This window comes from Ovis canadensis, chromosome 26, assembly GCF_042477335.2.
Source record: "Ovis canadensis isolate MfBH-ARS-UI-01 breed Bighorn chromosome 26, ARS-UI_OviCan_v2, whole genome shotgun sequence".
NCBI classification, from domain to species: Eukaryota; Metazoa; Chordata; class Mammalia; order Artiodactyla; family Bovidae; genus Ovis; species Ovis canadensis.
Window position 1 is genome coordinate 44,616,545 of NC_091270.1, and position 25,699 is coordinate 44,642,243.

General features: G+C 48.9%; 1 protein-coding gene across 7 annotated transcripts; it reads right to left on the minus strand.

Annotated features, from left to right (window-relative positions):
- On the minus strand, positions 1-24,999 carry RNF122 (ring finger protein 122). 7 transcript variants are annotated; one of them, XM_069572884.1, is made up of 9 exons: positions 24,632-24,778; positions 23,938-23,999; positions 23,438-23,557; positions 17,593-18,430; positions 9,275-9,431; positions 3,526-3,571; positions 3,239-3,280; positions 1,607-1,689; positions 1-1,135 (listed from the first exon to the last, which is right to left on the minus strand). In XM_069572884.1, the coding sequence occupies exons 4-9, from the start codon at positions 17,615-17,617 to the stop codon at positions 1,021-1,023; spliced, it is 468 nt and encodes a 155-aa protein (XP_069428985.1). In that variant the 5' UTR covers positions 17,618-18,430; positions 23,438-23,557; positions 23,938-23,999; positions 24,632-24,778; the 3' UTR covers positions 1-1,020. The 7 variants fall into 7 exon arrangements, with proteins under 7 accessions (XP_069428985.1, XP_069428991.1, XP_069428987.1 ...); XM_069572890.1 differs by lacking the exon at positions 23,938-23,999 and having other exon boundaries at positions 1,607-1,686; positions 17,593-18,223; positions 24,632-24,999; XM_069572886.1 differs by lacking the exon at positions 23,938-23,999 and having other exon boundaries at positions 17,593-18,223; positions 24,632-24,923.
- Between the last annotated feature and the right edge of the window lie 700 nt (positions 25,000-25,699).

Sequence of the window (25,699 nt, forward strand, 5' to 3'; positions counted from 1 at the left end):
TTAGAGAAACTTGTTATTAAATTTAATTTTCTTTAAATACATACCTTTTTCCCACCCTCACCCACTTGGGGGGAGGAACAGAGAAAGCCCCCAGTCCTTCCATTTGGGGGATTCCATGTATAAAGCCTGAGATGGTGAGGATGAAGTATAAAAATACTATTTACAAAGGAAAAGAGGGTGTCCGTCGCAACCTTAACCTTCAGACAGCCCCTCATCCCCAGGCCCTTTTTTGCTCCTTTAGAAAAGAAAAAAAAAAAAACAACCCTTGGGGAATCCACCTGGGTGTAGAAAAAGCCCTTCCTCTGGGAGGGGTGGGGAGGGGCGCTCAAACCCCAACATGGAATAGGAAGCTCTGAGATCAACTGAGGAACAGTGAATGGATTAAGCACCTCAGATGCTAAGAGAGGGCTGGGGCTGCCCCCCAGCACCCCTCCACCCCCGCTGTAGTCAGCAGGCAGGCCAGCCAGCCTTTGTTTCTGCAGGTCCCATGTAAACACTGACTCTTCTGCACGTCCACGCACTTCCCGATTTCCTACAGAGCCTCCTTGGCTTCTACTGGAGGCACCTGGTTCCTCCGTCTTTCCCCCCTTGCCTTCTAACCTTCCTCGGGAAGCTGTGGCAAGGAGGTGGGGGGGATCACAGGCGGGGCACAGCTCATCGCACCCCTTCTTCGAGGTCAGGGCAGCTCATCCTCCTTGGGGAAACCCTCAAGGCAGGGTGAGCTCCAAGTTCTTGGCCAAACAGGAGTGGATTTCTGTTCCCAGAGCAGGGACAACGCAGGCAGAGTCCGGTCCCGGCAAGGCAAGGCCATCGGCACGGGGTAACAGGGAGGAAGGCTTCGGGAGGCAGAAGTGGGTGAGTCTGGTCTCACCCTGACGGTGGAAGACCAGCCCGGCATCCCCTCCCCTGCAGGTGACTGGGACCCTCACCACCTGTCAGTCTTGTTCACCGTGGATGCGAGGAAGGACCAGGCACCCACGAAGCTAGAGGTCTCCTTCAAGCCTGGTACGGAGGCAGCGCTCACACCAGCTCATCCAATAGGATCCCGATGCTCTGGGAGGCCTCGGAGGGGCCAGCGATGGGCTTGTTACACATGGGGCAGACACAGCGCACCTCCAGCCACTTCACCAGACACCTGCGGGCAAAAGCTGACCTGTTACTCCCTAAGAAGAAGATACTAGTGTGCTCCAGCTGCCCCTTCATAGAGCCCCGCCGCTTCTCAAGACAAGAACCTCTCCATCCCTGCCCTGGTCTAACCCTTCTGGCTTGCCTGGTGTGCAGACAGGATGCAGGGCATCAGCAAGGGGTGTGTGGGAAGGGCAGGGACTTCAGCCTCTAGAAGACTGTTGTTATTGTTCCGTCTAAGTCATGACCGACTCTGCAACCCCATGGACTGTAAACCGCCAGGGTCCTCCAACCATGGGATTCTCCAGGCAAGAAAACTGGAGTGGGTTGCCATGTCCTTCTCCAGGGGATCTTCCCAACCCAGGGATCGAACCCAAGTCTCCTTCTTGGCAGGCAGGTTCTTTACCACTGTATCACCTGGGAAGCCCCCCTTTAGAAGATGCACCCTGCTTTCTTTGCTCCAGGGCACCTGGACACTTACTTGCGGTGAAAGGCGTGTTGGCACGGGAGCACACCTAGCTCGTCCTTGCCCTTGAAGTCTTCCAGACAGACGGCACAGGTCTGCTGTGGGAAGAGAGAGCCGTGTGAGAGGGGATGGGGAGGAGCCTCCCCCGCCCCGAATCCTCAGTCACATCACCCCATCTGCACCCAAGAGAGGGCTAACCCTGACACGTGTGGCAGCCACAATCCACGGCGGACTGCTTCAGGGTTAAACTGACCCAAGTAGATGAAATTAAATGGTTAGTTCCTCGGTCACAGCAGCCACATTTTAAGTGCTCAACAACCACAGTGTGGCTAGTGGCTCCCAAGCCAGAGAATACAGATAAAAAGCATTTAATTGTTATTAATGTGTTAATTTCTGTTGTGCAGCAGAATGACTCATGTTATTTTTCATATTCTTTTCCATTATGGTTTATTTTAGCATACTGAATATAGTTCCCGGTGCTATATAATACAACTTCGTTGTTTATCCATCCTACATATAACAGTTTGCATCTGCTAATCCCAAACTCTCAATCCGCCCTTCTCTACCCCTCTTTCCCTTGGCAACAACAAATCTGTCCTCTGTGTCTATGAGTCTGTTTTTCTTTCGTAGATAAGTTCATTTGTGCCATATTTTACATTCCACATGTAAGTGTTATCACATGGTATTTATCTCTCTCTGTCTGACTTCACTTAGCATGACAATCTCTAGGTCCACCCACGTTACTGTGAATAGCATTATTTCATCTTTTTTTTAATAGTCTTTCTAGCTGAGGACTTTCGACCAGGGGACACTTATCCATAACTAGAGGTAAGGAGGGGGGTCTGGTGTATGGTTTCCATCCTTTAAAGCCAGCCTTGCATCCTAGTATATTAGCCCCTCAATCCCAGCTGAATTTCCTCTTCTGGAGGAGAGCTTAAGAAACATCAGAACTTGGGGACATCATGACTATGGACCCCAAAGAGACAGATGAGATGAGGCCATATCCAGGCTAGTCTTGTGTGTGATGGGACCTGTGATTCTTCCCACACACAGACAACCACACACATGCTCTCTGCACAAGTGCGTATGGTTATGGACAGAAGTCTTGGGACATGAATTAGGTGACCCCAAAGGCGCAGGTGGGAAAGGAAGAAGAAACGGTCTAGTCCTAAAAGAGTTGGGAGTTGAGGGGCCCCAGAAAGTGGGTGTGATGGGGTCCAGGGGAATGGAGGGGATGAGGGGAGAACTAGAGGGCTGGACCTGCATGTCAGACCCACAGTCTCCAGCACAGAGCACACACAAAGGGGACCCCTTTCGGACCCAGATGGGGGCACTGAGCTGGGAAAGTTAGAGAAGTCTGGCCCAGGGCGGTCAGACTGCCCTCCCTGTTAAGATCATGTCTAGCAGGACTCCTGGGGTCACAGGTCACCATGTACCCAAACCCTTTGGTGACCCCCTTTGTTTTCTGCCTGTGTCAGTCCCAGACATAACAGATTCTGCATATTGATCACCTCCTGGGATGTGTCTTCAATTTGGCCCAAGGAGACCAGAAGGCAGGGACTAAGAAGGTTCCTAAAAAGGTCTTCAGACCTGGAGAAGGTTTGCCTTACCCGATGGGCACCCCGTGTGCTGCCCCAGGGCACTCACCCCATATAACTGCAACTTCTTGGCATCTCCTTTAAGCACCACCTGGGAAAAAAGAGGGGAGACCTGGGGTCAGAAGAAACCAAACATGGGGCCAGGTGGTATCAGCCGAGGAAGGGAGCCCCCAGCTCCACCTAGGGAGACCCTCGCTCTCCCTAGGCACGAGGGGAGAACAGGCCAGCTTCATCTTGCCCCCTCCCTGTTCCCTCCACCTCCCCCGGCCATCTCTATCTGGGCTAGTAGTGGTGGAGCAGGGAGAGGTCTCAGGACAAAATGAGGACTTTATTTACCTCTTTATATCCATATCGTTCGCTCTGTGCCTGGTTCCGGAGTTTGCTGGGGGGAGCAAGAAAGAGGGAAGAGAAGAAGTCATTATGTCTTTGCACAAACAGCCATTCAGAGCAGGAGACAGGCCGGTGGCTTGGGACTTCCTTCTGGGGGTGGGGAGATGCGTCCCGTAGACACAGAATATGCATAGAAGTCTTTGCAGGTCACCAGCGTGGGGTAAGGACTCAGACTCTTAGGTTCAACTGCCTCAAAACTCACTGTCACCTACCCTCAACTGGGGGTGGGGGTTCTGACAGAACACCCTAAAAGTTCATTCACCTTCCTGGCAGGTCACCTCCTTTGGGCTCCCCAACTAGACAGATCAACCATCTGCTTGCTGAGTGTGCAAAAGTTAGTTTTGTTTTTGTTTTTTGGTCATACCACATGGTTTGTGGGATCTTAGGTCCTGACCAGGGACGAACCTGCCCCCTTCAGCAGCGAAAGCGAGGAGCCCTAACCACTCAACTTCCAGGGAAGTCCCAGAAGGTAGACACTCTTAAGAGGGCTATTTCCACCAAGCCTGGGCAGCAGGAAAACATCTGTTGAGCCTGGGGAATTTTCCACCAGGAGAACACAAGTATTCTGGAGGCAGAGCACACGCTTCCCCCTTCACAGCACCAGGGCAACACAGGCAATCCCTTCTTTGTTTTCCTCTTTTTGTTTCAAGCTGGTGGCCTGCATACAGCCGGACTCTCAATGGCCAGAACACAATGGCCAGAACATGCCGTTACTAATGGCAGGAGCATAACTGTGATGGGGGATTTGCTAGGCGTCGATCTCTACAGATATAGATCCGTATCTGATATCTAGCAATATAGATCCATAGCCTTGCTCATCGATTTCAAACACCTTCCAGAGGGAGAGATGTGCTTCTTGGCAGACAAGGAACACGGAGTCCAAAGAAGCTAAGTAACTTGCTCAAACTTCAGAGCTGCCTGGCAGCAGAGCCTGGATTCTCACCAAAGTCGACCTGATGACACAGCCCGAGCTCTTTACCACAAACTGTGGCCAGCCTCACATTCAGGGGGCACACACCCTGCTCCTGGGCATAGGATGGGGTTTGGGGAAACACCCTTTCAATCAACAAGCCACCAACTTTCTGAATGGCTTACTGTGCCAATGGCCGAAACCAAGATGATGTACTGATAACTTTTTTTTTTTTGCTGTTTTATTTTCAGTGAGAGAAACCTTCTGCACTGTGCAGGAAGCTCTATGGTCTCCTGTACCTGGGGACCAGATAGAGTTTTCTCTCCCAGGAATCATTTCTACCAAAGATTTGTGTTATTGGAAGAAGCCATCAGAGAACCACCAGGTTAAGACCAGGGGGGCCAATCATGGTTTCCTGAGGGTCAAAGCCAGCTAACCATTTGTTTCATAAGGCTCAGAAGTGAAGAAGTGTTCTTTCCTATATATACACTTTTATTTATTTAATTTTTGTGCTCTGTTGCTGCTTGAGGGCTTTTATCTAGTTGCGGGAAAGCGGGGGCTACTCTTTGCTTGGATGCTCAGGGTTCTGTTGTGGAGCATGGGCTCTGGGGTGCGTGGGCTTCAGCAGCTGTAGCACGTGGATTCAGTAGTTGCGGCTTTCGGGCTCTAGAGCACAGACTCAGTAGTTGCAGTGCACGGGTTTAGCTGCTCCGCGGCACGTGGGAACTTCCCGGCTCAGGGACCAAACCCGTGTCTTCTGCACTGGCAGGTAGGTTCTTTACCACTGAGCCACCAGGGAAGCTCTGTACTTTTTCTTTTTTTAAAAAAAACTAAACTTTTTAGTTTGTCATGGGGTATAGCAGATTAACAAATGTTGTGATAGCTTCAGGTGGACTGCGAAGGGACTCAGCCATATATATCCACGGACCCATTCTCCCCCAAACTCCCCTCCCATCCAGGCTGCCACGTTACACTGAGCAGAGTTCTGTGTGCTGGCCTTGTTGGTTACAGAACTGTGCTTACTCATAAATGGTTGAAAGCAGGAATTGAAAGAATATTTCATGCCATGTGGAAATTATATGAAAATCAACTTTCAGTGCTTGCCATAAAATTTTACTGGAGCACAGCCACACTTATACTTTATGACTGCTTCTGTACAGAAGGGCTGGGTGGTTCAGACAGATATCATATGACTCGCAAAGCCTGTAATAGCTGGCATTTTATGAAAAAAAAAATGCTGGTCTGATTTAGAGGAAGAGACTCTTTGATCACTAGCCTTAATTGAAGGGAGGGTAGAAGGTAAGATGCTCCAAGAGCAACGCAGAGATACTGGAACCAGAGCAAAGGAGGATGCAGAAAGCCTGGTGCACAGGCTGGGGGCAGATAAGATCCGACAGCCTCCACCTCCATGGCTCCTAACAGGAGGTCAGGGGACAGGTGAGGCCAGTGTTCCTCTGCCTCAGGGCTGAGGGCAAGGCAGCACCGCCGCTGCCTGGCCCCTGACCCTAACCTCCACCCTCATGGGCAGGGGGGTTTCTGGTCCTTGGAGGGACGGGCTGAGGGTCTAACCAGAGCTCCCACTGTTCAACCCCTACCTGCACACGTTCCGGTACACATCTGCATCTGCGTCCCCACTTCTAAATGAGAGGGGCAGGGAAGGATGCACTCAAAACGAAGGATGCACTTAAAAGATCAAGGGCCACCTGCCTGACACTGGGTTCATCTGGGGAAGAAGAAGCGTGCTCTTGTCAGGCTGCCCAGAGCTGCCTTCTGAGGGAGAGACTGCTGCTCTTTTAGCTGGTATGTACAGAGTGAATAAGGAAGTGGCGAGGAGCCTGCCGGCTTCTTGGCTCAGAAAGAGGAGCCTCGCCTACTTCGCCTGCAGCATGGCTACCCTTATGCAGTACTTACGCAGTAAGCGCAGTGCCTTTCTGCTCGCTCTGTCGAAAGATGCCTGGGGGGCCCTTCTGTCTGTCTGGCTCCATTTAATGGTCTTACCCAAGGATTCTCCAGAAGCTGACTCTGAGAGTCGGGGACCATCAATTGGAACATTGAAGGCTTCAGAGTCACGCTCTAGATTCACTCTGCCTGTAGATTTCCATATCAGGAAGGTAGAGGTTGGGATGAAATGGGGCCAAAAGGGTTGCAAGGAAAACGAGAGCAAAAAAGCAGAGATCTTGGGCCATCCCAGCAGGGAGGGAGCGCCAACAACTAGGGACAGGTGGCCTTCTCAGCTGCTGGGGTGAGCGAAGCAGCTAAAAATACCCTGAATTCAATGAGCCCATTTCAAGCCACTGCCAGTGGGCGCTTCCTGGCTTTTCCCCTTTTGCAACAAACAATGCGGGCAAGTCCTGCAAAGAGTCATTTCTTTCCTGCCTGATTTGTACTTCACGGGGCCCCTTCCATCCTGTGTAGGGCAGAGATCAGCTCCTGGTGGGTCGGGCGGCGGGGCGGGGGCGGGTCAGGGAAGATGGAGCGAGGGGGAGTTGGGCCGATGAGCTCAGCAGGTCGGGAGCCAGAGGGTCACAGGCCTATTTTGGCTGAGGAGGAAACCGAGACGCAGGCAGAGGAAGTGGCTTCTGTGCTTGTGTGTCTTTCTATATATAGGCGCTCCCAGGCTGCCACATACCAGCAAGGCTGGGGAACTATGAGACGCCAGGGTCACACCGGCTTTGGGCTGTCGGACAGAGGGCAGGGTGGTGAAGGGGCAGATGACTGCAGAAGGAAAACAGGTGGCGCCAAGCAGCCCCACAGCGGGGGGAAAGCTTCTGGTGTCATGTGGTCACCAACTCCAGCCAAGCAAAAATAAATAAATAAACCTTCCGTACCCAGAGCTCCTAGCCCATTCTTCTGCAGCACCACGGTGTCTGGCTGCAAGCGGGTGGCCACGGGAGCCCCAGATGATCCCGTTCAAGGAATAAGAATCTGGGAAGGCCAACATCTGGAATCCGAAAGACCCTCGCTAACCGTCATCAGACAAGCCCATCTCACCATCTTTCCGGATACAGGACTTCAGGCAGCTCTTTAACCGCCTGAGCACAAGTTTCCTCATTTACGAAGCAGACTAATACTGAAACTGGAGGGCAGTTCTGAGGACTAAGGAAGATGAACATTTCACAAGGTGGTCAGCACGGTGCCTGGCACACCAGGAAGTCCTGGGCAAAGAGGAGCTTAAACCCCAAGATCACACCTATTAGTGGCAGAACTGGGAAATGAAGCTGGGTCTCCCACCTACTGGCTCAGAGTGATTTTGTAGAATTTCTCTTGACCACCTCTGCAGCCTGGCAGGGATGTACATGCATGCGTGTGTGTGTGTGTGTAGGGGCCAGACACAGCCTGGTTTTACAGCCTCCTGCCAGCATCACACATAAATCTTGGGTATGCCTCCATCTTCCGTCTCCGGGGAGTTGCATATATTGCTTCATATGCAGAGAGCGAGGTGGTTGTTGGTCAGGAAGACGAAAAGTTTGAGGAAGAAAACTTCAGCTGGGGGAAAGGGGCGGGCGGGTGTGCAAGGGGGTGTTGAGATACCGGAAATCTACCCACACCCTCACTTTACTAATGAGATGCAAATTTCAGACTCAGTGGTACAAGAGGGGAAAATAAACCACTACCTTCTCTGCAAAAAGCCTTGTAAGTGGAAAATTCCAGTCCCAGGGACTTTTTAAAGTCTGGAGAAAAAAAGGAGAGCTGAGGCAGTGGATGAGAAGCAAAGGAGAGCAGGGCCCCAGGGCACTTCCCCTTCTTAGGAAGGGGCTCCTTGGCCTGAGGAATCTGAACAAGCGTCTCCTAACCCTCTAGCCTCCCACCAGGCGAGCCACTCAAACCCACCAGGATATCTCCGTGGGGAATGCAAACTCCTTTGTCCTTCATCTTAATTTAATCTGTTTAGATGATCTGATCAGATACTAGACACCCCAGCTGATGTCCGTCTACCCAGGCATTGGGTAATCATATGCTTGTGTGTGTGTCTGTGTGTGGGCGTGTGGCTTGGTTTTATCACAATGGCTCAAGGAACCATGACATTCTACTGGTCAGGGGTGTGCAATGTTCCCCAGTTCACAGGACAGACCCATACAATGAGGAATTGTTAATACCCATAGGGTGCCCTAGTTCAGAAACACTACTGTATTTTCCACCCTGAATACCAGGCATGCCCTACATTTTTGATAGAAGATAGCCACCAATTCCCTTGTCTAGAAGCAAAGAAAACAGTTCCTGGAGCTTGGCTCGCCCTGCTAAGCTCCAATCCTTCCCTGGACCCCTATGTGATAAGAAGTGATGGTTTTCAGTTTTTATTCCTTCAAACATAAGAGGCAGTACAAACAGGCAGCTCTGCAGACACCAGCTTGCTAATATTAGCATCTGGAAGTATGATAACAGGATTTCCCAGGAGGGCAGAGGGTCATGCCACTGGTGGAATGATACCCCCTTAGCCCTGGCCACCCAGAGGTGTGAGTGGATGGAGAGAGATGGCGAGGGTCCACTGATGATATTCCTTAGTCATTCTAGGCAACATGAGAGGAACTGGCCAGCAGGCGGGATGCAGGCTGATCCATGCTGACCTTGTATGTGCTGGACAGCTTGATAGGCTGATGGAAATAGAAACAGCAGGCCTCAGGGGCCCAGCTAACAGCAGGCTAAGTTTTGTCCTCAAAGCAAGGAGCCCCAGCTGGAGGCTGGTGACTCTGCAACAGGAGGCTTGTTCGGTTCACCCTACCTATGGCCGCCACCTCCTGGACCTCCCCCTCCCCGAGACCCCAGGTCAGACAGTGAGCCACCCACCTGATAAAATAGCAGCAGAAGATGAGGCTCAGCATGAAGACGAAGATGCCCGTGCCGAAGATGACCATGTAGATGTTGAGGGGAAGGTCTTGGAAACTGATGGGGGGCATTGAGCAGGACTTGTTGGTGCTCACCAGTCCCAGGCCACAGAAACACCCTGCAGAGAACAGGAGAGGGCGAGTGTTACAATAGTGGGAAATTTACTACCGAGGCTGATGCCACTCTGTGTGAGCAAGGATGCAGCGAGAAGTGGCAAGCCTCTGACTCAGGGACTTACTTTTTTCTAACTGAAGCATAATTGATTTACAATGTTGTGTTCACTGTGGACGTTCAGCAAAGTGATTCAGATATCCATATACGTATATGTATTCTTGTTCATATTCTTTTCCATGATGGCTTATTATAGAATATTGAACACAGTTCCCTGTGCTTTGCAGTAGGTCCTTGCTATTTATTTTATACACAGTAGTTGGTATCTGTTAATCCCAAACTCGTAATTTACCCCTCCCTCATTCCTTTCCTTCTTTGGGAACTATAAGCTTGTTTTCTATGTTTCTATGTCTGTGTGCCTGTTTCTGTTTTGTAAACAAGCTGTGTCATATTTTAGATTCCACATATAAGTGATACTGTATGGTATCTGTCTTTTTCACTGCACTTAGTATGATAATCTCTAGGTCCATCTAGGTTGCTGCAAAGAGCATTATTTCATTCTTCTCTTTTTATGGCTGAGTAGTTTTCCATGATTATATTGGATTGGCCAGAGTTCGTTGGGGTATTTCCTGAAACACTGTATGGAAAAACCCAAATGAACTTTTGGACCAACCCAATATCCTGTTAGTATGTGTGTGTATGTATGTGTATGTATGTGTGTATGTCTCTGTGTGTCTCTCTGTGTGTATATGTGTGCATATGTGTATGTGTGTGTGTGTTGTATGTGTATGTGTGTATCTCTCAGTGTGTGCATGTGTGTGTATCTCCCTGTGTATGTGTGTTTATGTGTGTATGTGTGTGTGCATGTGTGTATCTCTCTGTGTGTATGTCTCTATGTATGTGTATGTATGTATATGTCTCTCTGTGTATGTATGTCTCTATGTATGTGTATGTATTTATATGTGTGTGTATATATGTGTGTGTATGTCTCTCTCTGTGTATGTGTGTATGTCTCTGTGTGTGTATGTGTGCATGTGTGTATCTGTGTGTGTGCATGTCTCTACGTATGTATGTCTCTCTGTGTGTATGTCTCTGTGTATGTGTATGTGTGTATATGTGTGTGTGTGTATGTGTGTGTGAACCACATCTTCTTTATCCATTCATGTGTTGGTGAGCATTCAGCCTGCTGTCAGTAGCGCTGCTATGAATGCTGGGGTGCAACTATCTTTTTGAATGCATGTTTTTTGGGGGGTAAATACCCAGAAGTGGGACTGCAAGATTAAGTGGCAGTTCTACTTTGAGTTTTTTAAGGAACCTCTACACTGTTTTCCACACTGGGTGCACCAATTAACATTCCAGGGACTTACATTTACAACCTCGTCCTAACACTAGTGACATGATCTCGGGTAAATGATTTAATCAATCTAGGAAATAGGATCCTACACATGATACTTCAACCTGCACCTCCTTCTAGGGGATCAAGGAATCGGGCAATGGGTGGAAATGGAAAACTCACTTCCGTCTGGTAGAAGCCCCTAGGGTGCACTAGCAAGACGAAGAGCCTCAGGTGAGGAAACATCCATCTGGGCTCCAATCCCACCGCTCCCTAGCTACGTGACCTTTGAGAAATTACCTCGCTGAAAAGCTCCCCTTTGTCACAGGAAAACAAGCAAAGTACAGAGGCAACCCAAGACTATGGTGTAAGAAATATGCTTTGTAAATTGCAAAGCGAAGTTGCAAAGGTCATTTGTCATTATTAAGCCACCTGCTCCAGAAGCCAGGCTGCACCCAGACCAGAATAGAAATTGTTCACTCTGAGTCTGGGCCCGTGTTCCAGAATGTGGCGGGGGTGGGGGAGGGGGAGCCACGGCTCACTTTTTCTGGCCACCCTCCCCTTTTCTACTCAAAGCCTCACCATGCGGTCTGCTAATGGCAGCGGCGTCCCCAGAGCTTGCAGAACACAGAATCTCAGGCCAGCCGCCGTCAAAGCAAATCAGAATCTACATTTTAACAAGGTCCCTTCAGTGTGGGAAGCACAGGTGGCCTCTAGAAGCTTCATTCATGTGACTCAGAAGCAAATCTTGATTGATCTGAAGGTGACAATCACCTCGCTTTTGCCAGGGTTTGGTGTTGGGGTAGGTATGTGATTGGGCTTCCCTGGTGGCTCAGCGGTAAGAATCCACTTGTCAAAGAAGGAGATGGGGGTTCGATCCTTGGGTAGGGAAGATCCCCTGGAGAAGAGAGGGAAATGGCAACCCACTCCAGTATCCTTGCCTGGGAAATTCCGTGGACAGAGGAGCCTGGGGGGCTACAGTCCATGGGGTCACAGAGACTAAATGACAACAACACCAACAAAGGCATGTGATTAGGTTCTGGCTGAAAAAAAACAAAGAACATCTGCTATAAAGACAAGATTTTCCTTTCTTGGGTCACCTTTCTCCAAAGCATTTGGAATGGTGGAAGCCAAGTTACAGCTGGTAAGAGGGAAGTTCGATATGAAGCTGGTGGCAGAGAAGACAAGGAAAGAGGAAGAATGAAAGATGTTGTCTGTCAAGGGGCTGGAAAAATCAATCGTACTACTTCATGGGACCATTGGTCCTGAGGGTTAGAACACTGTCTATTATGGTTATAAGGGGGAAAAAAGAAAAAGGAATTAACCATAAATCAGGTGAGTGTTTTTTCTTGTTAGCAGGCAAATATCAGTGATCTGAAAGGTAAGTCTCAGAGTCTTGAATTTCAGAAAGTGTTGGGACAGGAAGGCTAAACTTCACCATACGTTTGTGTGTGTGTGTGTGTGCATTCATTCACTCAGTTGTTTCCAACTGTGCAACTCTACAGATTGCAGCATGCCAGGCTCCTCTGTCTATGGGATTCTCCAGGCAAGAATGCTGGGTTGCCATTTCCCTCTCCAGGGATCTTCCCGACTCAGGGATCGAAGGTCTCGAGTTTCCTGCATTGGCAGGCGGATTCTTTACCGATGAGCCACTTGGGAAGCCCTTACGCACGCTACCAGCCAAACACATCTCATGCTACCAACTGAACCTTCGTAATACCATCACCGTGAAATGTACTCTCCCCGCCCTCTCCACAGGGTTGAAAAAAAAGACTCAATCATTAAATAACACGAATAGTCAAACAGCTAAGAAGGCCTGGCTTCAAAGACCTATGGGGACTTCCCTGGCAGTTGAGTGGTTAGCACTCTGCACTTTCACTGCTGAGGGCACAGGTTCAGTCCCTGGTAGGGGTGAGGGGAGTGGGGAGGTGGGGACAAAGATCTCACAAGCTGTGGAGGGGCGGGCGGGTGGGGAGAGCGGGGAGGAGGACTCAGGCCTTCAATACGGGTTCCTGTGCTTTCCTGACATTGTGGTTACGAGCCATTGATATACTTTGGAACGCTATACCATAATTAGGGCTGCGACCCCAACTCCACAAAAGACTTGAAAGACCGTAGTCATCTCTGACCTCACACATCTCCACCCTCTTCATCCCCGAGATCAATCTAGTGACCAATATAACAAGCCCTCTCCAAACCTCTTTCAGACTGTATGCCAACTCTGCTGCCAAGTCTCTATTCCAAACACACTTGGAGCCCAGTTCTACTCCAAGTCCCTATTAATTGATGTCTAGTCCCTCCTCTAATTTAGCCCACATGTCTGGCATATCCTCCCACTCCGTTTTTCTACTATGATCTACCAAACTCAGGCTTCTAGTCCTCCCAAACAAGAATGCGCTGGGTCCTCTCTCTCCCTCCCCAACTTAGTATCCCCCAGCATCACCCAAGGTGAGCAAGTCTCCTCTCTATTTCTTGCCCAACCCGGTCTTCACCTGCCTCCAAACTTTTGCTCATGCAGCTTTCTCTGCCTGAAACTCTCTCTCCCTTCCCAAAGTCCCCCAAGGCTGGTCTTTGTGATATTCACCACCCACCCTCCCCTACACCCCCCACCCTCCACCCTCCCCCAGCCGCCAGACCCCAGCTGGAATTCTATAGCGCTCACAGCCTGAATCCCATGTTCTGGCTCCAGCACTCTCAGTTGACTGTCTTAGGTTACCCTACGGTTCCTAGAATCAGCTTCATTTAACTCAAACATGCATTACACACTGGTTACACGACAAGTACCATGATAGACACTGAAGAAAAAAGGAAAGACCAGATGATATTACAGTCTAGGGAAGAAGACAGACACAAAGGTTTCCATCGTGGAAAGTGTGGTACATAGTAGATGTGTGACTGATGAGGTGGTTGGATGGCATCATCGACTTAACGGACAAGAATCTGAGCAAACTCAGGGAGATAGTGATGGACAGGGAAGCCTGGCATGCTGCAGTCCATGGGGTCGCAAAGAGTCGGACACGACTGAGTGACTGAACACCAACATAGAATTCTGAGATCAGAGACAGAGTTCTAACCCACCTGAGCACTCCTAGGTCTGAGGATAGCAAACTTTCGTACTTTGACTGAAATGGCAACCCACTCCAGCATTCTTGCCTGGAGAATCCCATGGACGGAGGAGCCTGATAGGCTACAGTCCATGGGGTTGCAAAGAGTAGGACACGACTGAGCAACTACACTTACCCTCATGTTTGGCTTTTTTTCAGTAACTGGTTAACAGATAAGTAATTCCTGATTTTTCTCAAGGCGACCTAGTCCTCTTGGCAAAAGCTCCCACTTTAAAGTAAGGAAACTGAAGTTTGGGAAAATTGCCCAGAAACTGCCCTCAGCTGACGGGTGACCAGTCAACCAACAAGTACTGCTTGCTGGCTTGACTTATACACTGATCTAGACATTGTGGGGGAGAAGGCAATGGCAACCCACTCCAGTACTCTTCCCTGGAAAATCCCATGGACGGAGGAACCTGGTAGGCTGCAGTCCATGGGGTCCCTAGGAGTCGGACACGACTGAATGACTTCACTTTCACTTTTATGCATTGGAGAAGGAAATGGCAACCCACTCCAGTATTCTAGCCTGGAGAATCCCAGGGACGGAGGAGCCTGGTGGGCTGCTATCTACGGGGTCGCATAGAGTCAGATACGACTAAAGCGACTTAGCAGCAGCAGCAGCAGACATTGTGGGGAAATAAAAAGTAAAAGTAGTTCTTGTCCAGAGAGACTTTTGGGTTCAAGTTGGGAAAAAAATTAATTAGCTACTAAACTTTGCTAACCTGCTGCTTCTTAGCCTCTGGCATGGGTTAGAAAGTTTTCACCACCTCTTCACCCTCCGCTCAAACATTTGATCTCTGTGGGCCAAAGGAGATTGATTTTTCCGTGAAGGCACCATGGTGGACTGGCCAGGCAGGAACAACTTTCTGTCTACTCTGGAAAACAGTGTTTGGCATTGTCTTCCAGGTAACTCTGTCCTCCATCCCAAAGAGGCTTCTTCCCCACCAGGCACATCTCCCCCAGCCCTGTCTCATCAATAGCTGATGCTGTAAGAGTCTAATCCTCCATCTGCCTTGACTCTCCATGTACCGTTTTTTTTTTTTTAAGAGTCTTTACTGAAATTTGTTACAGATTTCCTTTTATGTTTTGGTTTTTTCGCTAGGAGGCAAGTGGGATCTCAGTTCCTTGACAGGGACTGAACTCACATCCACTGCATTGGAAGTCAAACTGTTGACCACTGGATCACCAGGGAAATTCCACCATGTACCTTTCCTCAGCTGTATGCTGGCATCCATAGGATCCCAAAGAACCTCATTTGGTTCCCTTGCATGGCAATAACCATAGATAACGAAGAGGGTCTGCATATATGCACTCTGAAGGCACTCTGGCCTCAGCAGTGTATCAGTTTATTGATCATCTGATCTTGCCAAGAGGCTTTCTGGGGCTCCAGGATTGAGTCATGGGCTTCCCTGGTGGCTCAGAGGTTAAAGCGTCTGCCTCCAATGTGGGAAACCCGGGTTTGATCCCTGGGTCGGGAAGATCCCCTGGAGAAGGAAATGGCAACCCACTCCAGTATTCTTGCCTGGAGAATCCTATGGATGGAGGAGCTTGATAGGCTACAGTCCATAGGGTCACAAAGAGTCAGACACGACTGAGTGACTTCACTTTCACTTTCCAGGACTGAGTCAGCGAGTTGGGACTTTCTATGATAAAGAGGTGTGGGTGAGAAGAGCTTCATGGCTAAGAGGAGATAGCCCATTTGCTTGCATTCTGATCAAAGAAGTAGACAAAAACACAGTGGGTTAAAAGCTGACAGTGGTGTAGCTTTTTCTCTAAACTCATAAGGAAAGAATTATTTATCACAAAGGTGTTTGGGGAGGGATTGCTTCTTCCCTGGAGTCAGAGAACAGTCCTTTCTCCATCACTTCAAGAAGTAAAAAGAAACACAACATAGTAAGTCAACTGTGTTGTTGTTTAGTCGCTGAGCCGTGTCCAACTCTTTTGCGACTCCGTGGACTGTAGCCCGCCAGGCTCCTTTATCCATGGAACTCTCCAGGCAAGAATACTGGAGTGGGTTGCCATTTCCTTCTCCAGGGGAATCTTCTTGATCCAGGGATCACACACATGTCTCCTGCATTGGCAGAGTGATTCTTTACAGCTGAGTCACCTGGGAAGCCCAAGTCAACTATAAATCAACAAAAAATAAATACATGTTTTAAAAAGTGGAAAGATGAAGCAGCAAGTGCTCTGCTGGTCTAAAAATCTATGAAAGGGGGTGGCCCAGAAACAGGCTACTGTTCACTGACAGCTAGCTACCTTGGTTCTTCTCCTGAAGTCTGTTCCATTGTTTCCCCCGACCTATGAAAGCCTTGACATCAGAATGTCTCATCCCCCAGCTCGCGGGCTGGGAGCTGGAGTGACGTCAAGAGAAGGGCTGGCCAAGAACGACCAGGGGATCTGGGAAATGCTTCTCTTTCCCAGCCAACGGGAATCTTTCCCAGATGCGGGGGTTCACTGTCCTCCCCCACCCCCACCCCCGCCCCCACTCCAGCTATGCCTCCGATCACACACACAGCTAGGTTCATTTTCAGGAAATTAGATCCTACCAGCTAGAGGAAGAGGGGGATGGGAGCCCCTCATACACAGGCTGCCCAAACCCTGCCTTAAAACAAAAGCCTCTTGAAATAATTAATGCAAGATCTGGCAAGAGTCTGCTCTCAAGAATGGATTTCTTCCGCGCCCCCCCCCCCAACCCCACTAACTAGCCAGCCTACCCTACTCAGAGATAAGGCCAGCTGCTTCTTTCTCCCTGCCCCCGGCCCCTGCCCGCCCTTCCCCCCTTTCTCCAGAAACTCTCCAAGCTTTAGAACAAGGCAGTCAATATCCCATGGTCACTGGAGGGTATTAGCAGCCAAAGTTTTGAACTGACCCGCTTAGAAGGGCGTCTCTTCAGGTAGCCTGGACAAGGAATCAGCCCTAAGCCCAACTGTAGTCACGGAAACTGCTAAAAAACCCAAATGTGAGGTGCATTTAGCATCAACCAGGCTGGGGAGGGAGGGGAGACTGGGTCTGGAGGCGCGGACACCACTGAGGCACAGGAGCTTGTACCGTGGTCTGGCCTTGGGGCCAGTGAGCACAGATCCCCAGGCAAGCCTTGCATTCAAGGGTAGCCGGGCGCCAGAAGATCTACACGGCTTTATCAATCCAATAAAGGCACGCTCATTAATCCGGCGTCATCCCCGGGCACAAAGCCCCCGAGCAGCCGGTGCGAAGCTAACAAAGGCGCAAGGGAAGCCGCCCCCACGCCGGGTCCTGCACGCTGCACTGTATACATATTTAAAATAGCCTGCGAAGTTTCAGACCAGGAACTTGAGCTCCCTCTAGGAGATCCGAGCCCGAGCGCGGATTTAATTCTCCGCCGACGACCACAACAAAGAGCAAGAGTTTGAGCTCACAAAGGCGAGGAGGGAGGCGGGTATGAGTGCGAAGCCGCCACATAGAGGCCGGGAATCCCTCGGCTCCCACGACCCCCGCCCGCCGGAGAGACCCCTCTCGGCCCTCCAGGGAAACCTGGATTCCACACCTCCCCCCCTTTCAAATTCCGCGCTGTGAAGAGCCGAGTTGAGCGCCAGGACGCCTCCTCGTCGGTCCCATTGCAGTAAAAACTTGGCTCGAGAGGGAGAAGGAGCCCTCCGATCTGAAACCTGGCGCCCCCTCCAACCCTCGTCTCCAGCCAGCCCCACGTCCCTTGCGCCCCCGCTCCCCTCACCCCTCCAAAGCCCGGTGCTCACCGTTACACCACTGGAATGGGTGCATCAATGAACTCTCGGCTGGCTTCCTCGGGCGAAAGAAGGCAGGTGCGGGGCGGGAAGGCGGGGTGGGCGCGCCGGCCGGTGGGGTCGCCGGAGGGGCCGGTGCGCTGCGCGGGCGGCCGCCCTTCCCCAGCAAGTGGAACTCCCTCCGGAGCCGGGAGCTTCGCCGCGATGGGTTTTTGGAGCCACAAAGGGGAAAGACGAGAAAAGAGACAGAAAAGTCTCCCGGCTTTAAGGACCGCGGAGGGAAGGCAGGAAGGGCCCGGGGGCTGGGGGCTGCTGCGGGGCGCCGGGTGGGCAGAGGAGAGGAAATAGCCCTAGGCAGAGGCGCGCCCTGGACGCCGCCGCACGGAGGTGAGACGCCAGGGACTCCGAAACTGACACGGTGCACGCACACCCCCTCCCTTATACTGCCCCCGTCCCCCTCCCGTCACCGGCCCTCAGCCAATGGGAGCCTTCCTCCGGCCCCTGGCATCGCTTGCAGACCCGCCCCATCCGAGTGTGGAGAGCATCTCTGAGGCTTGGGCGCCTCCCCTTCACCTTCAGTCCGGAGAAGATCGGGCGGCGCGCTGGCCCGAGCAGCCCCGAGCCAGCCTCCTCCGCTCGGGACCTGGAGGAAGGTGAACAATTAGTGCCACCTTGTTTTCGTCCTCCAGATCGGTTTCTGTTTAGCATTTCTCTGGCTCTTTGAGAAAGCCAGTTCGAGGGAGTGGTCCCATTTCTGTCCAGAGGGCAAGGACGCGCGCGGTCTTAGGTGGCGGGCTCTCACATTTCTTTGCTCGCTCTGAAAGAGGGAGCATTGCAGCTCGAGATTGTCCTACCAAGTGAAGTGGGAAAGACAAATATCATACCATATCCCTTATATGCCGGCTGTAAAAAAAAATTAATACAAATGAACTTATTTATAAAACAGACTCACAGAAACAAAGTTATGGTAACCAAAGGAAAAGGGGGAGGGAAGGATAAATTATAATTTTGGGATGAACAGAAACATGCTGCTATACATGAACTAGATAAACAAGAAGGACCTGTATAAAAAAAAAAAAAAAAGAAGGACCTGTATAGCACAAGGAACTATACTCACTATCTTGTAATAACCTATGATGGAAAAACAATCTGAAAAAGAGTATATACATACATATATATTTGAATCACTTTGCTGTACATCTGAAAGTAACAACCTTGTAAATCAACTGCACTCCAATAAAATCATTAAGTAAGATAGTAATAAAGTTGCTAAATAGAATTCCACTATGTGAATGCATCACAACTTCTTTGTTCACCTGTTGTTGGGTGTTTTGGGTTATTTCCAGTTTGGGACTATTAAAAATAAAGGTTTTAAAAACAAAATAAACAAAAAGAGAAAGAGGGACTGAAGCCAAGATTTAAAGCAGGTGAATCTGAAAAGTGCTTTAGTTGTCATCTTATCCTCTCCGCCTGCCCCCCACCCCCACCCCCCAACCACCATCAGTTTAAGCTTAAGGTAGACTTGTCAGGGCTCTAGGCTCCTGAATAGCAGATATCAACACTGGCAATATCATAAGGGCAGCATCTTTGGCATTTAGCACTGCACAGGTGTTGAATAAACAGTAGTTAGAAGAAAGACTGTATCTGCTAATTCCCTGTCCAATGTGATGGTTTCTTTTACCGGACATTCCACCATTTCCTTCTGTTTCTCTCTCATTCTTTCCCTTCCTGCCTGCCTTTCTTTCCCTCCCTCCCTCCCTTTTTCCTTCCTTCCTTTTTTTTCTTTCTTTCCTTCCCCCTTTCTCCCCTCATTTCTCTCTTCCTCTGCCTCCTTTTTCCTTACTTTGTCTGTCTTTCTATTTTTCATTTACTCAGAATATATTCACCAAGAGCCTACTCTGGGACAAGCACTGTTTCCCTGGAAAGCCATCAATGTTCTCAAGCCTGTTCTCCTGGGATTTACTTCGCATAAGAAGATAAACAGTGAGCAAGCAAGGAAACAAAGAAGAATGACTCAATCTTATCTTTGTATTCAACTTAATGTCCTATTGGAAGGTGAAAAATACTTTCCCTGACTCTTGAGAGTTTGTAACACTTAAATAAGACTATGCAAATGAGTCTTCTGCCATTTAATAGCATGATGGTTATGGTAGCAAAGGATCCGGCCAAGATTACTTAGCAGTCTGCGAAAATAGGTTAGCACTTACTTATGCAGTTGTCTGAAAACAATCTTTTTTTCTTTCTGAGCTGCTCTGGAAGGGTATCATGTACAAATCCAGCTGACTTCATCTCCTAATTGGACATCTACAAAAACTTCTTAATTGGTCTTGGTCTCTGAACATGAACGTGCATATTCACTGCTGTGTCCGACCCTTTGTGGCCCCATGGACTGTAGCCCGCCAACCTCCTCTGTCCATGGGATTTCCCAGGCAAGAATACTGGAGTGGGTTGCCATTTCTTTCTCCATCTTGGCAGAGTGCAGAGGATTTGAAAAGACAAAACAGTTGTGTTGTTACTTACCCAATAGTTCTATTTAATGGTTCAGGGGAAAGGTGTTGATAGGTGAGCTGATAGATTGAGGAAATCTGCTAGGCGCCTCTAGGGCACACCTGTGAAGGGCAAGCCTATGAATGGGAAACTGACTGGAAGTAAGGAATACCTCTTCCCTTCCTAAGAACCCAGATGGGAAAACAAGATTCTCGATAGACCCTCCAGAAAGGAAGACAGCCCATCTGACACCCTGATGTTAGCCCAGGGAGACCTGTGTCAGTCTTCTGACCTACAGAGTTGTAATATGATAAAGTAAAAGTGAAAATTGCTCAATCGTGTCTGACTCTTTGTGACCCCATGGACTATATAGTCCATGGAATTCTCCAGGCCAGAATACTTAAGTGGGTAGCCTTTCCTTTCTCCAGGGGGATCTTCCCAACCCAGGGATAGAACCCAGATCTCCTGTACTGCAGGTGGATTCTTTACCAGCTGAGCCACAAGGGAAACTGGTAATATAATAAATCTGTTGTTTAAAAAAAAATCCACCTTCCAATGCAGGGGATGTGGGTTCCATCTCTGGTTGGGGAATTAAGATCCCACACACCACTGGGCAACTAAGCTGGCAAGTCACAAAGAAAGATTCCTACAACTAAGGCCTGATGTAGCAAAAAATAAATAAATAAATAAATTTTTTACACAGTTGATTTCTGCAAGTCAAAACCACAATGAGGTACCATCTCACCATCTCACGCTGGTCAGAATGGCTGCCATCAAAAAGTCTACAAACAATAAATGCTGGAGAGGGTGTGGAGAAAAAGGAACCCTCTTACACTGTTGGTAATGCAAACTAGTACAGCCACCATGGAGAAAAGTGTGATTTTCTTTAAAAACTGTAAGTAGAACTGCCATATGACCCAGCAATCCCACTGCAGGGCATATACACTGAGGCAACCAGAACTGAAAGAGACTCGTGTACCCCAGTGTTCATTGCAACACTGTTTACAATAGCCAGGACGTGGAAGCAACCTAGATGTCCATCGGCAGACGAATGGATAAGGAAGTTGTGGTACATATACACAATGGAGTATTACTCAGTTATAAAAAAGAATGCATTGGAGTCAGTTCTAATGAGGTGAATGAAACTGGAGTCTATTATACAGAGTGAAGTAAGTCATAAAGAGAAACACCAATATAGCGTATATATGGAATTTAGAAAGATGGTAATGATGAGCCTATATACAAGACAGCAAAAGAAACAGATATGAACAGACTTTCAGACTCTGTGGGAGAAGGCGAGGGTGGGATGGTTTGAGAGGATAGCATTGAAACATGTATATTACCATATGTAAAACAGATGACCAGCGCACGTTCAATGCATGAAGCAGGGCATTTAAACCCAGAGCCCGGGGACAGCCCAGAGGGATGGGGTGGGGGGGAGGGGGGTGGGGATTCAGGATGGGAGACACATGTACCCCCGTGGCTGATTCATGTCAATGCATGGCAAAGACCACCACAATATTGTAAACTAATTAGCCTCCAGTTAAAGTAAATAAATTAATTTTTTTTAAGGCATAAAGAGTTGATTTCTCACATTGTATCAGTATAGTTTAGATAACTCACCTTCCCCCCAACCTCAACCAATGATGCCCCAGCTTCTTGTGAATCAGGAGAGAAGTCTGGTTACTTCATGATGATGAAATGGAGACAGTAAAGAAGATGATAGCTTATACATCCAAGTCTGTCTGAAGAAGTCTGAAGTAGAATTATGTTTCTAAATCTTCCATAGCAAGAAAGAAAGGTAATACTAAAGACTGAACTTCCAGAAAATCTTCTGAGGAGTCAGGGACTCTTCATTTCCAGGATTCCACTTCAGCATCCTCTTACAAACCCTAGAAGCCCGTTCACTTTATGGCCTTGTTAACACTAGAGAAATGCATTTTGGAGAGAGTGCTAATTCTTTGGAGGAACATGAGACTAGAAACCTTGATCCCATCATTTCGCCTTTTACTAAGACTCTTCCACCCACCTCCATTTTTTTTTTTTTAACTAAGTCACGTCAGTCGTGTTCAACTCTGTGCGACCCCATAGACAGCAGCCCACCAGGCTCCCCCATCCTTGGGATTCTTCAGGCAAGAACACTGGAGTGGGTTGCTATTTCCTTCTCCAATGCATGAAAGTGAAAAGTGAAAAGTGAAGTCGCTCAGTCATGTCCGACTCAGTGACCCCATGGACTGAAGCCTACCAGGCTTCTCTGTCCATGGGATTTTCCAGGCAGGAGTACTGGAGTGGGGTGCCATTGCCTTCTCCGACCCGCCTCTATGTCCAGCCCTAAAATGTGGAAAAGAATGCTAACCGTGGCTGGTTATAAAAAGATTTGTCCTCAGGCTAAGTCACTTCAGTCGTGTCTGATTCTTTGTGACCCCATGGGCTGTAGCACGCCAGGCTCCTCTATCCAAGGAATTCTCCAAGCAAGAATACTGCAGTGGGTTGCCATGTCCTTCTCCAGGGATTCTTTCCAACCCAGGGATTAAGCCCGAGTCTCTCATGTCTCCTGCATTGCAGGCAGATTATTTTTTTTAAACTGGGGAAACCCAGTAAAAAGTGATAATTGACCACAAATAAACAGGTCATACTTCACAATTAGACACATTGTCATATTTCCCCAAGTCTTTTCATTTTTTAAGAGAACAATTTTCATAAGAATATTTAATTCTTTGAAGCAGTTTAGAGTTATTTATTATATATTCAGGCTAACGAGGCCTTTCCCTTATTTAATTCTTAAAAGATCCAGCCTTCCTCTGAAAGTCTCCATACCAGAATGTTTTTAGGATGATTGATGCAACTTTTTTTTCCCTTTTATTTATTTATTTTTGGCTGTGTTAGGTTTTCATTGCTGCACAGGCTTTCCTTTCGTTGCAACAAGTGGGGTCCACTCTTTAGCTGTAGTACAGGAGCAGCAATTTGTCCCTGCCCCTGGGTTCAATCCCTGGGTTGGGAAGATCCCCTGGAGAAGAGAATGGCTACCCACTCCAGTATTCTTGCCTGGAAAATTCCATGGATTCTATAGTCCATGGGGTCGCCAAGAGTCAGACACAACTGAGCAACTTTCACTCACTCACTCCTGCTTCCCAGGTGACGCTAGTGGTAAAGAACCTGCCACTGCAGGAGATGTAAGAGATTTGGGTTTGATCCCTGGTTCAGGCAGACTCCCTGGAGAAGGGAATGGCAACCCACTCCAGTATTCTTGCCTGGAGAATCCCATGGACAGAGGTGCTTCGTGGGCTACAGTCCATGGGGTTGCAAAGAGTCAGACACGATTGAAGTGACTTTGCACGCACCCACATGCTGCCCCTAGCTCCCAACTCACCTGGGAAATCCAATAAAGCGAATAAGGGAGCTTCCTTGGTGGTTCAGTGGTTACAACTTCGAGCTCCCAGTACAGGGGACTCAGGTTTGATCCCTGGTGAGGGAACCGAGATCCCACATGCTTTGCAGCACAGCCAAACAGAAAAAAAAAAAAAAAAGAGAGAGAGAGAGAGAGAGAGGGAGAGAGAGAATAAGGCTTTGGTGTGACCCTGGAAGCAAGGCTTCCTTTCTCTCTCTTAGAGGATTGTCAGTTCTGGGGTGATGCCCACGCTCTCCCCAGGTTTCTCCTAAGCATTCCTGATGAAGTTTCTAGGTGCCAGAGAAGGCTGGAAGGAAACAGGCTAGCTTGGTTTCCCAGGGATCCTTCACAGCCCTGCTGTGAATTAGGATTTCTGGAACGAAGGAATCTTCTAGGCCAGAGCGGAACCATCATCCCACATGTAAGAGTGGAGATTGGAGAATGAAACAGAGGACGAGAAACAGGCACCATTGCCAGAGCACCTGCCGTGTGCCACGCCCGGGACTCAGCACTTCACAGTTTTTCATGGATTCTTCACCACAACCTGCAGGGTAAGGTTATTTTTTACTTTTTCTTTTTTTTTTTCCTGGCTGCATCATGAGACATTTGGAATCTAATTCCCTGATCAGGGATCAAACCCTCACCCCCTGCATTAGAAACTGAGGTCTCAACCACTGGACCACCAGGGTCCAGTCATTTTAAAATACTCCCATCCATTCATTTTAAAATACTCCTCCCTTAAAAATGGGGAACCTGAGGCTTTCCTGGTGGTGCAGTGGCATAGACTACATGCTCCCAATGCAGGGGGCCTGGGTTCGATCCCTGGTCAGCGAACTACATCCCACCTGTGGCAACTAAGACGATCCTGCATGTCACAGCTGAGACCCGGCGCAGCCCAATGAATAAAATAAAATGGCAGAACAAAGCAACAGCAGAACAGAGAGCCTACTTCCCATTGTCTTGAGATCGGGCTGGACTTACTTGTACTTGTTAGAAACAAGCTGTGTGAAGTAGAGATGTCAGTCGTTGATTCCGGAGACTGGGTCATAAAACGTCACTGTGCTTTCTTTCTCTCTTGCTTCTTCTCTTCCTGCCTTTGTCTGTCTGTCTGTCTGTCTGTCTCCCTCTGGTCACTTGCTCTGGGGAGGCCAGAACTCATGTCCCACGAACACTTACCTGTGGAGACGTCCCACGGCAGGGAACGGAGGTCTCTCTAGCAGCTGTGTGAACGGACATTGTGCCTTTGCCCAAGTCCTGGCTGTAGACTCTTGGGAGACCCTGAGGCAAAACCACACAGTTCAGCTGCTCCTGAATTCCTGACCCACAGGAACTGGGAAACACCCAGTGTTTGCTGTTCTAAGCCACTGAGTTTGAGGGGTAATTTGTTATTGAGCCAGAGACAAATATGACAGCCACCGTCAGGAAGAGATGTGAGAGTGCAGGGGCTCTGACCCTCCTGTTTATTTCTGTCTCAGGAATATTCCAAAGAGAGGAGGTGAATTCTGTTTCACAAAACCATGCAGAGACCCAGGTTCCACGCTCTCGCTGTTCCGCCCCACGCTAGGATATGTTCCTTGTTCATCTGTGACAAGCCAACTGACCAGTCACATAGCTTATGTTCTAACCCTGTGGGAGGGGACGAAAGAGCGGAAAGACGGCATTTTCTTTGTAGGAATTAAAGTTTTACTTTTGTTCCCATTCCACTGGTGAGAGCTTAGTCACTGGGTCACACCTATTTGCAAAGAAGCCTGAAGAATGGAGTCTCAGGCTAGACAATTGCCCTGAAGCTCTGGGCAGATCTGTAGTAACAGGAGGACATGAAGGATGGAATTGCGTGGATGGAGGCCCAGCAACCTACCCTGCCCGTGCCCGACCCAGTGCTGGCACCTTCTCTGTGACTTGTAGTGACACTTTTCCAAGGCTGGTGGTTAAGACTCTGTGCTTCCACTGCCAAGGGCAGGGGTTCAGTTCCTGGTTGGGGAACTAAGATCCTGCATGCCACATGGCTGGGCCAAAATAAATAAACTAAAAACAAAAATGAAGATGATTGCACATGATGTTTGCTCACTGTTTTTATTTTTAACTTTTTATTTTATATTGTACTATGGTGGCTCATCAGTAAAGAACCCACCTGCTCTGAAGGAGGAAATGGCAACTCACTCCAGTATTCTTGCCTGCAAAAAACCATGGACAGAGGAGCCTGGTGGGTTACAGTCCACAGGGTCTCAAAGAATTGGATACCAC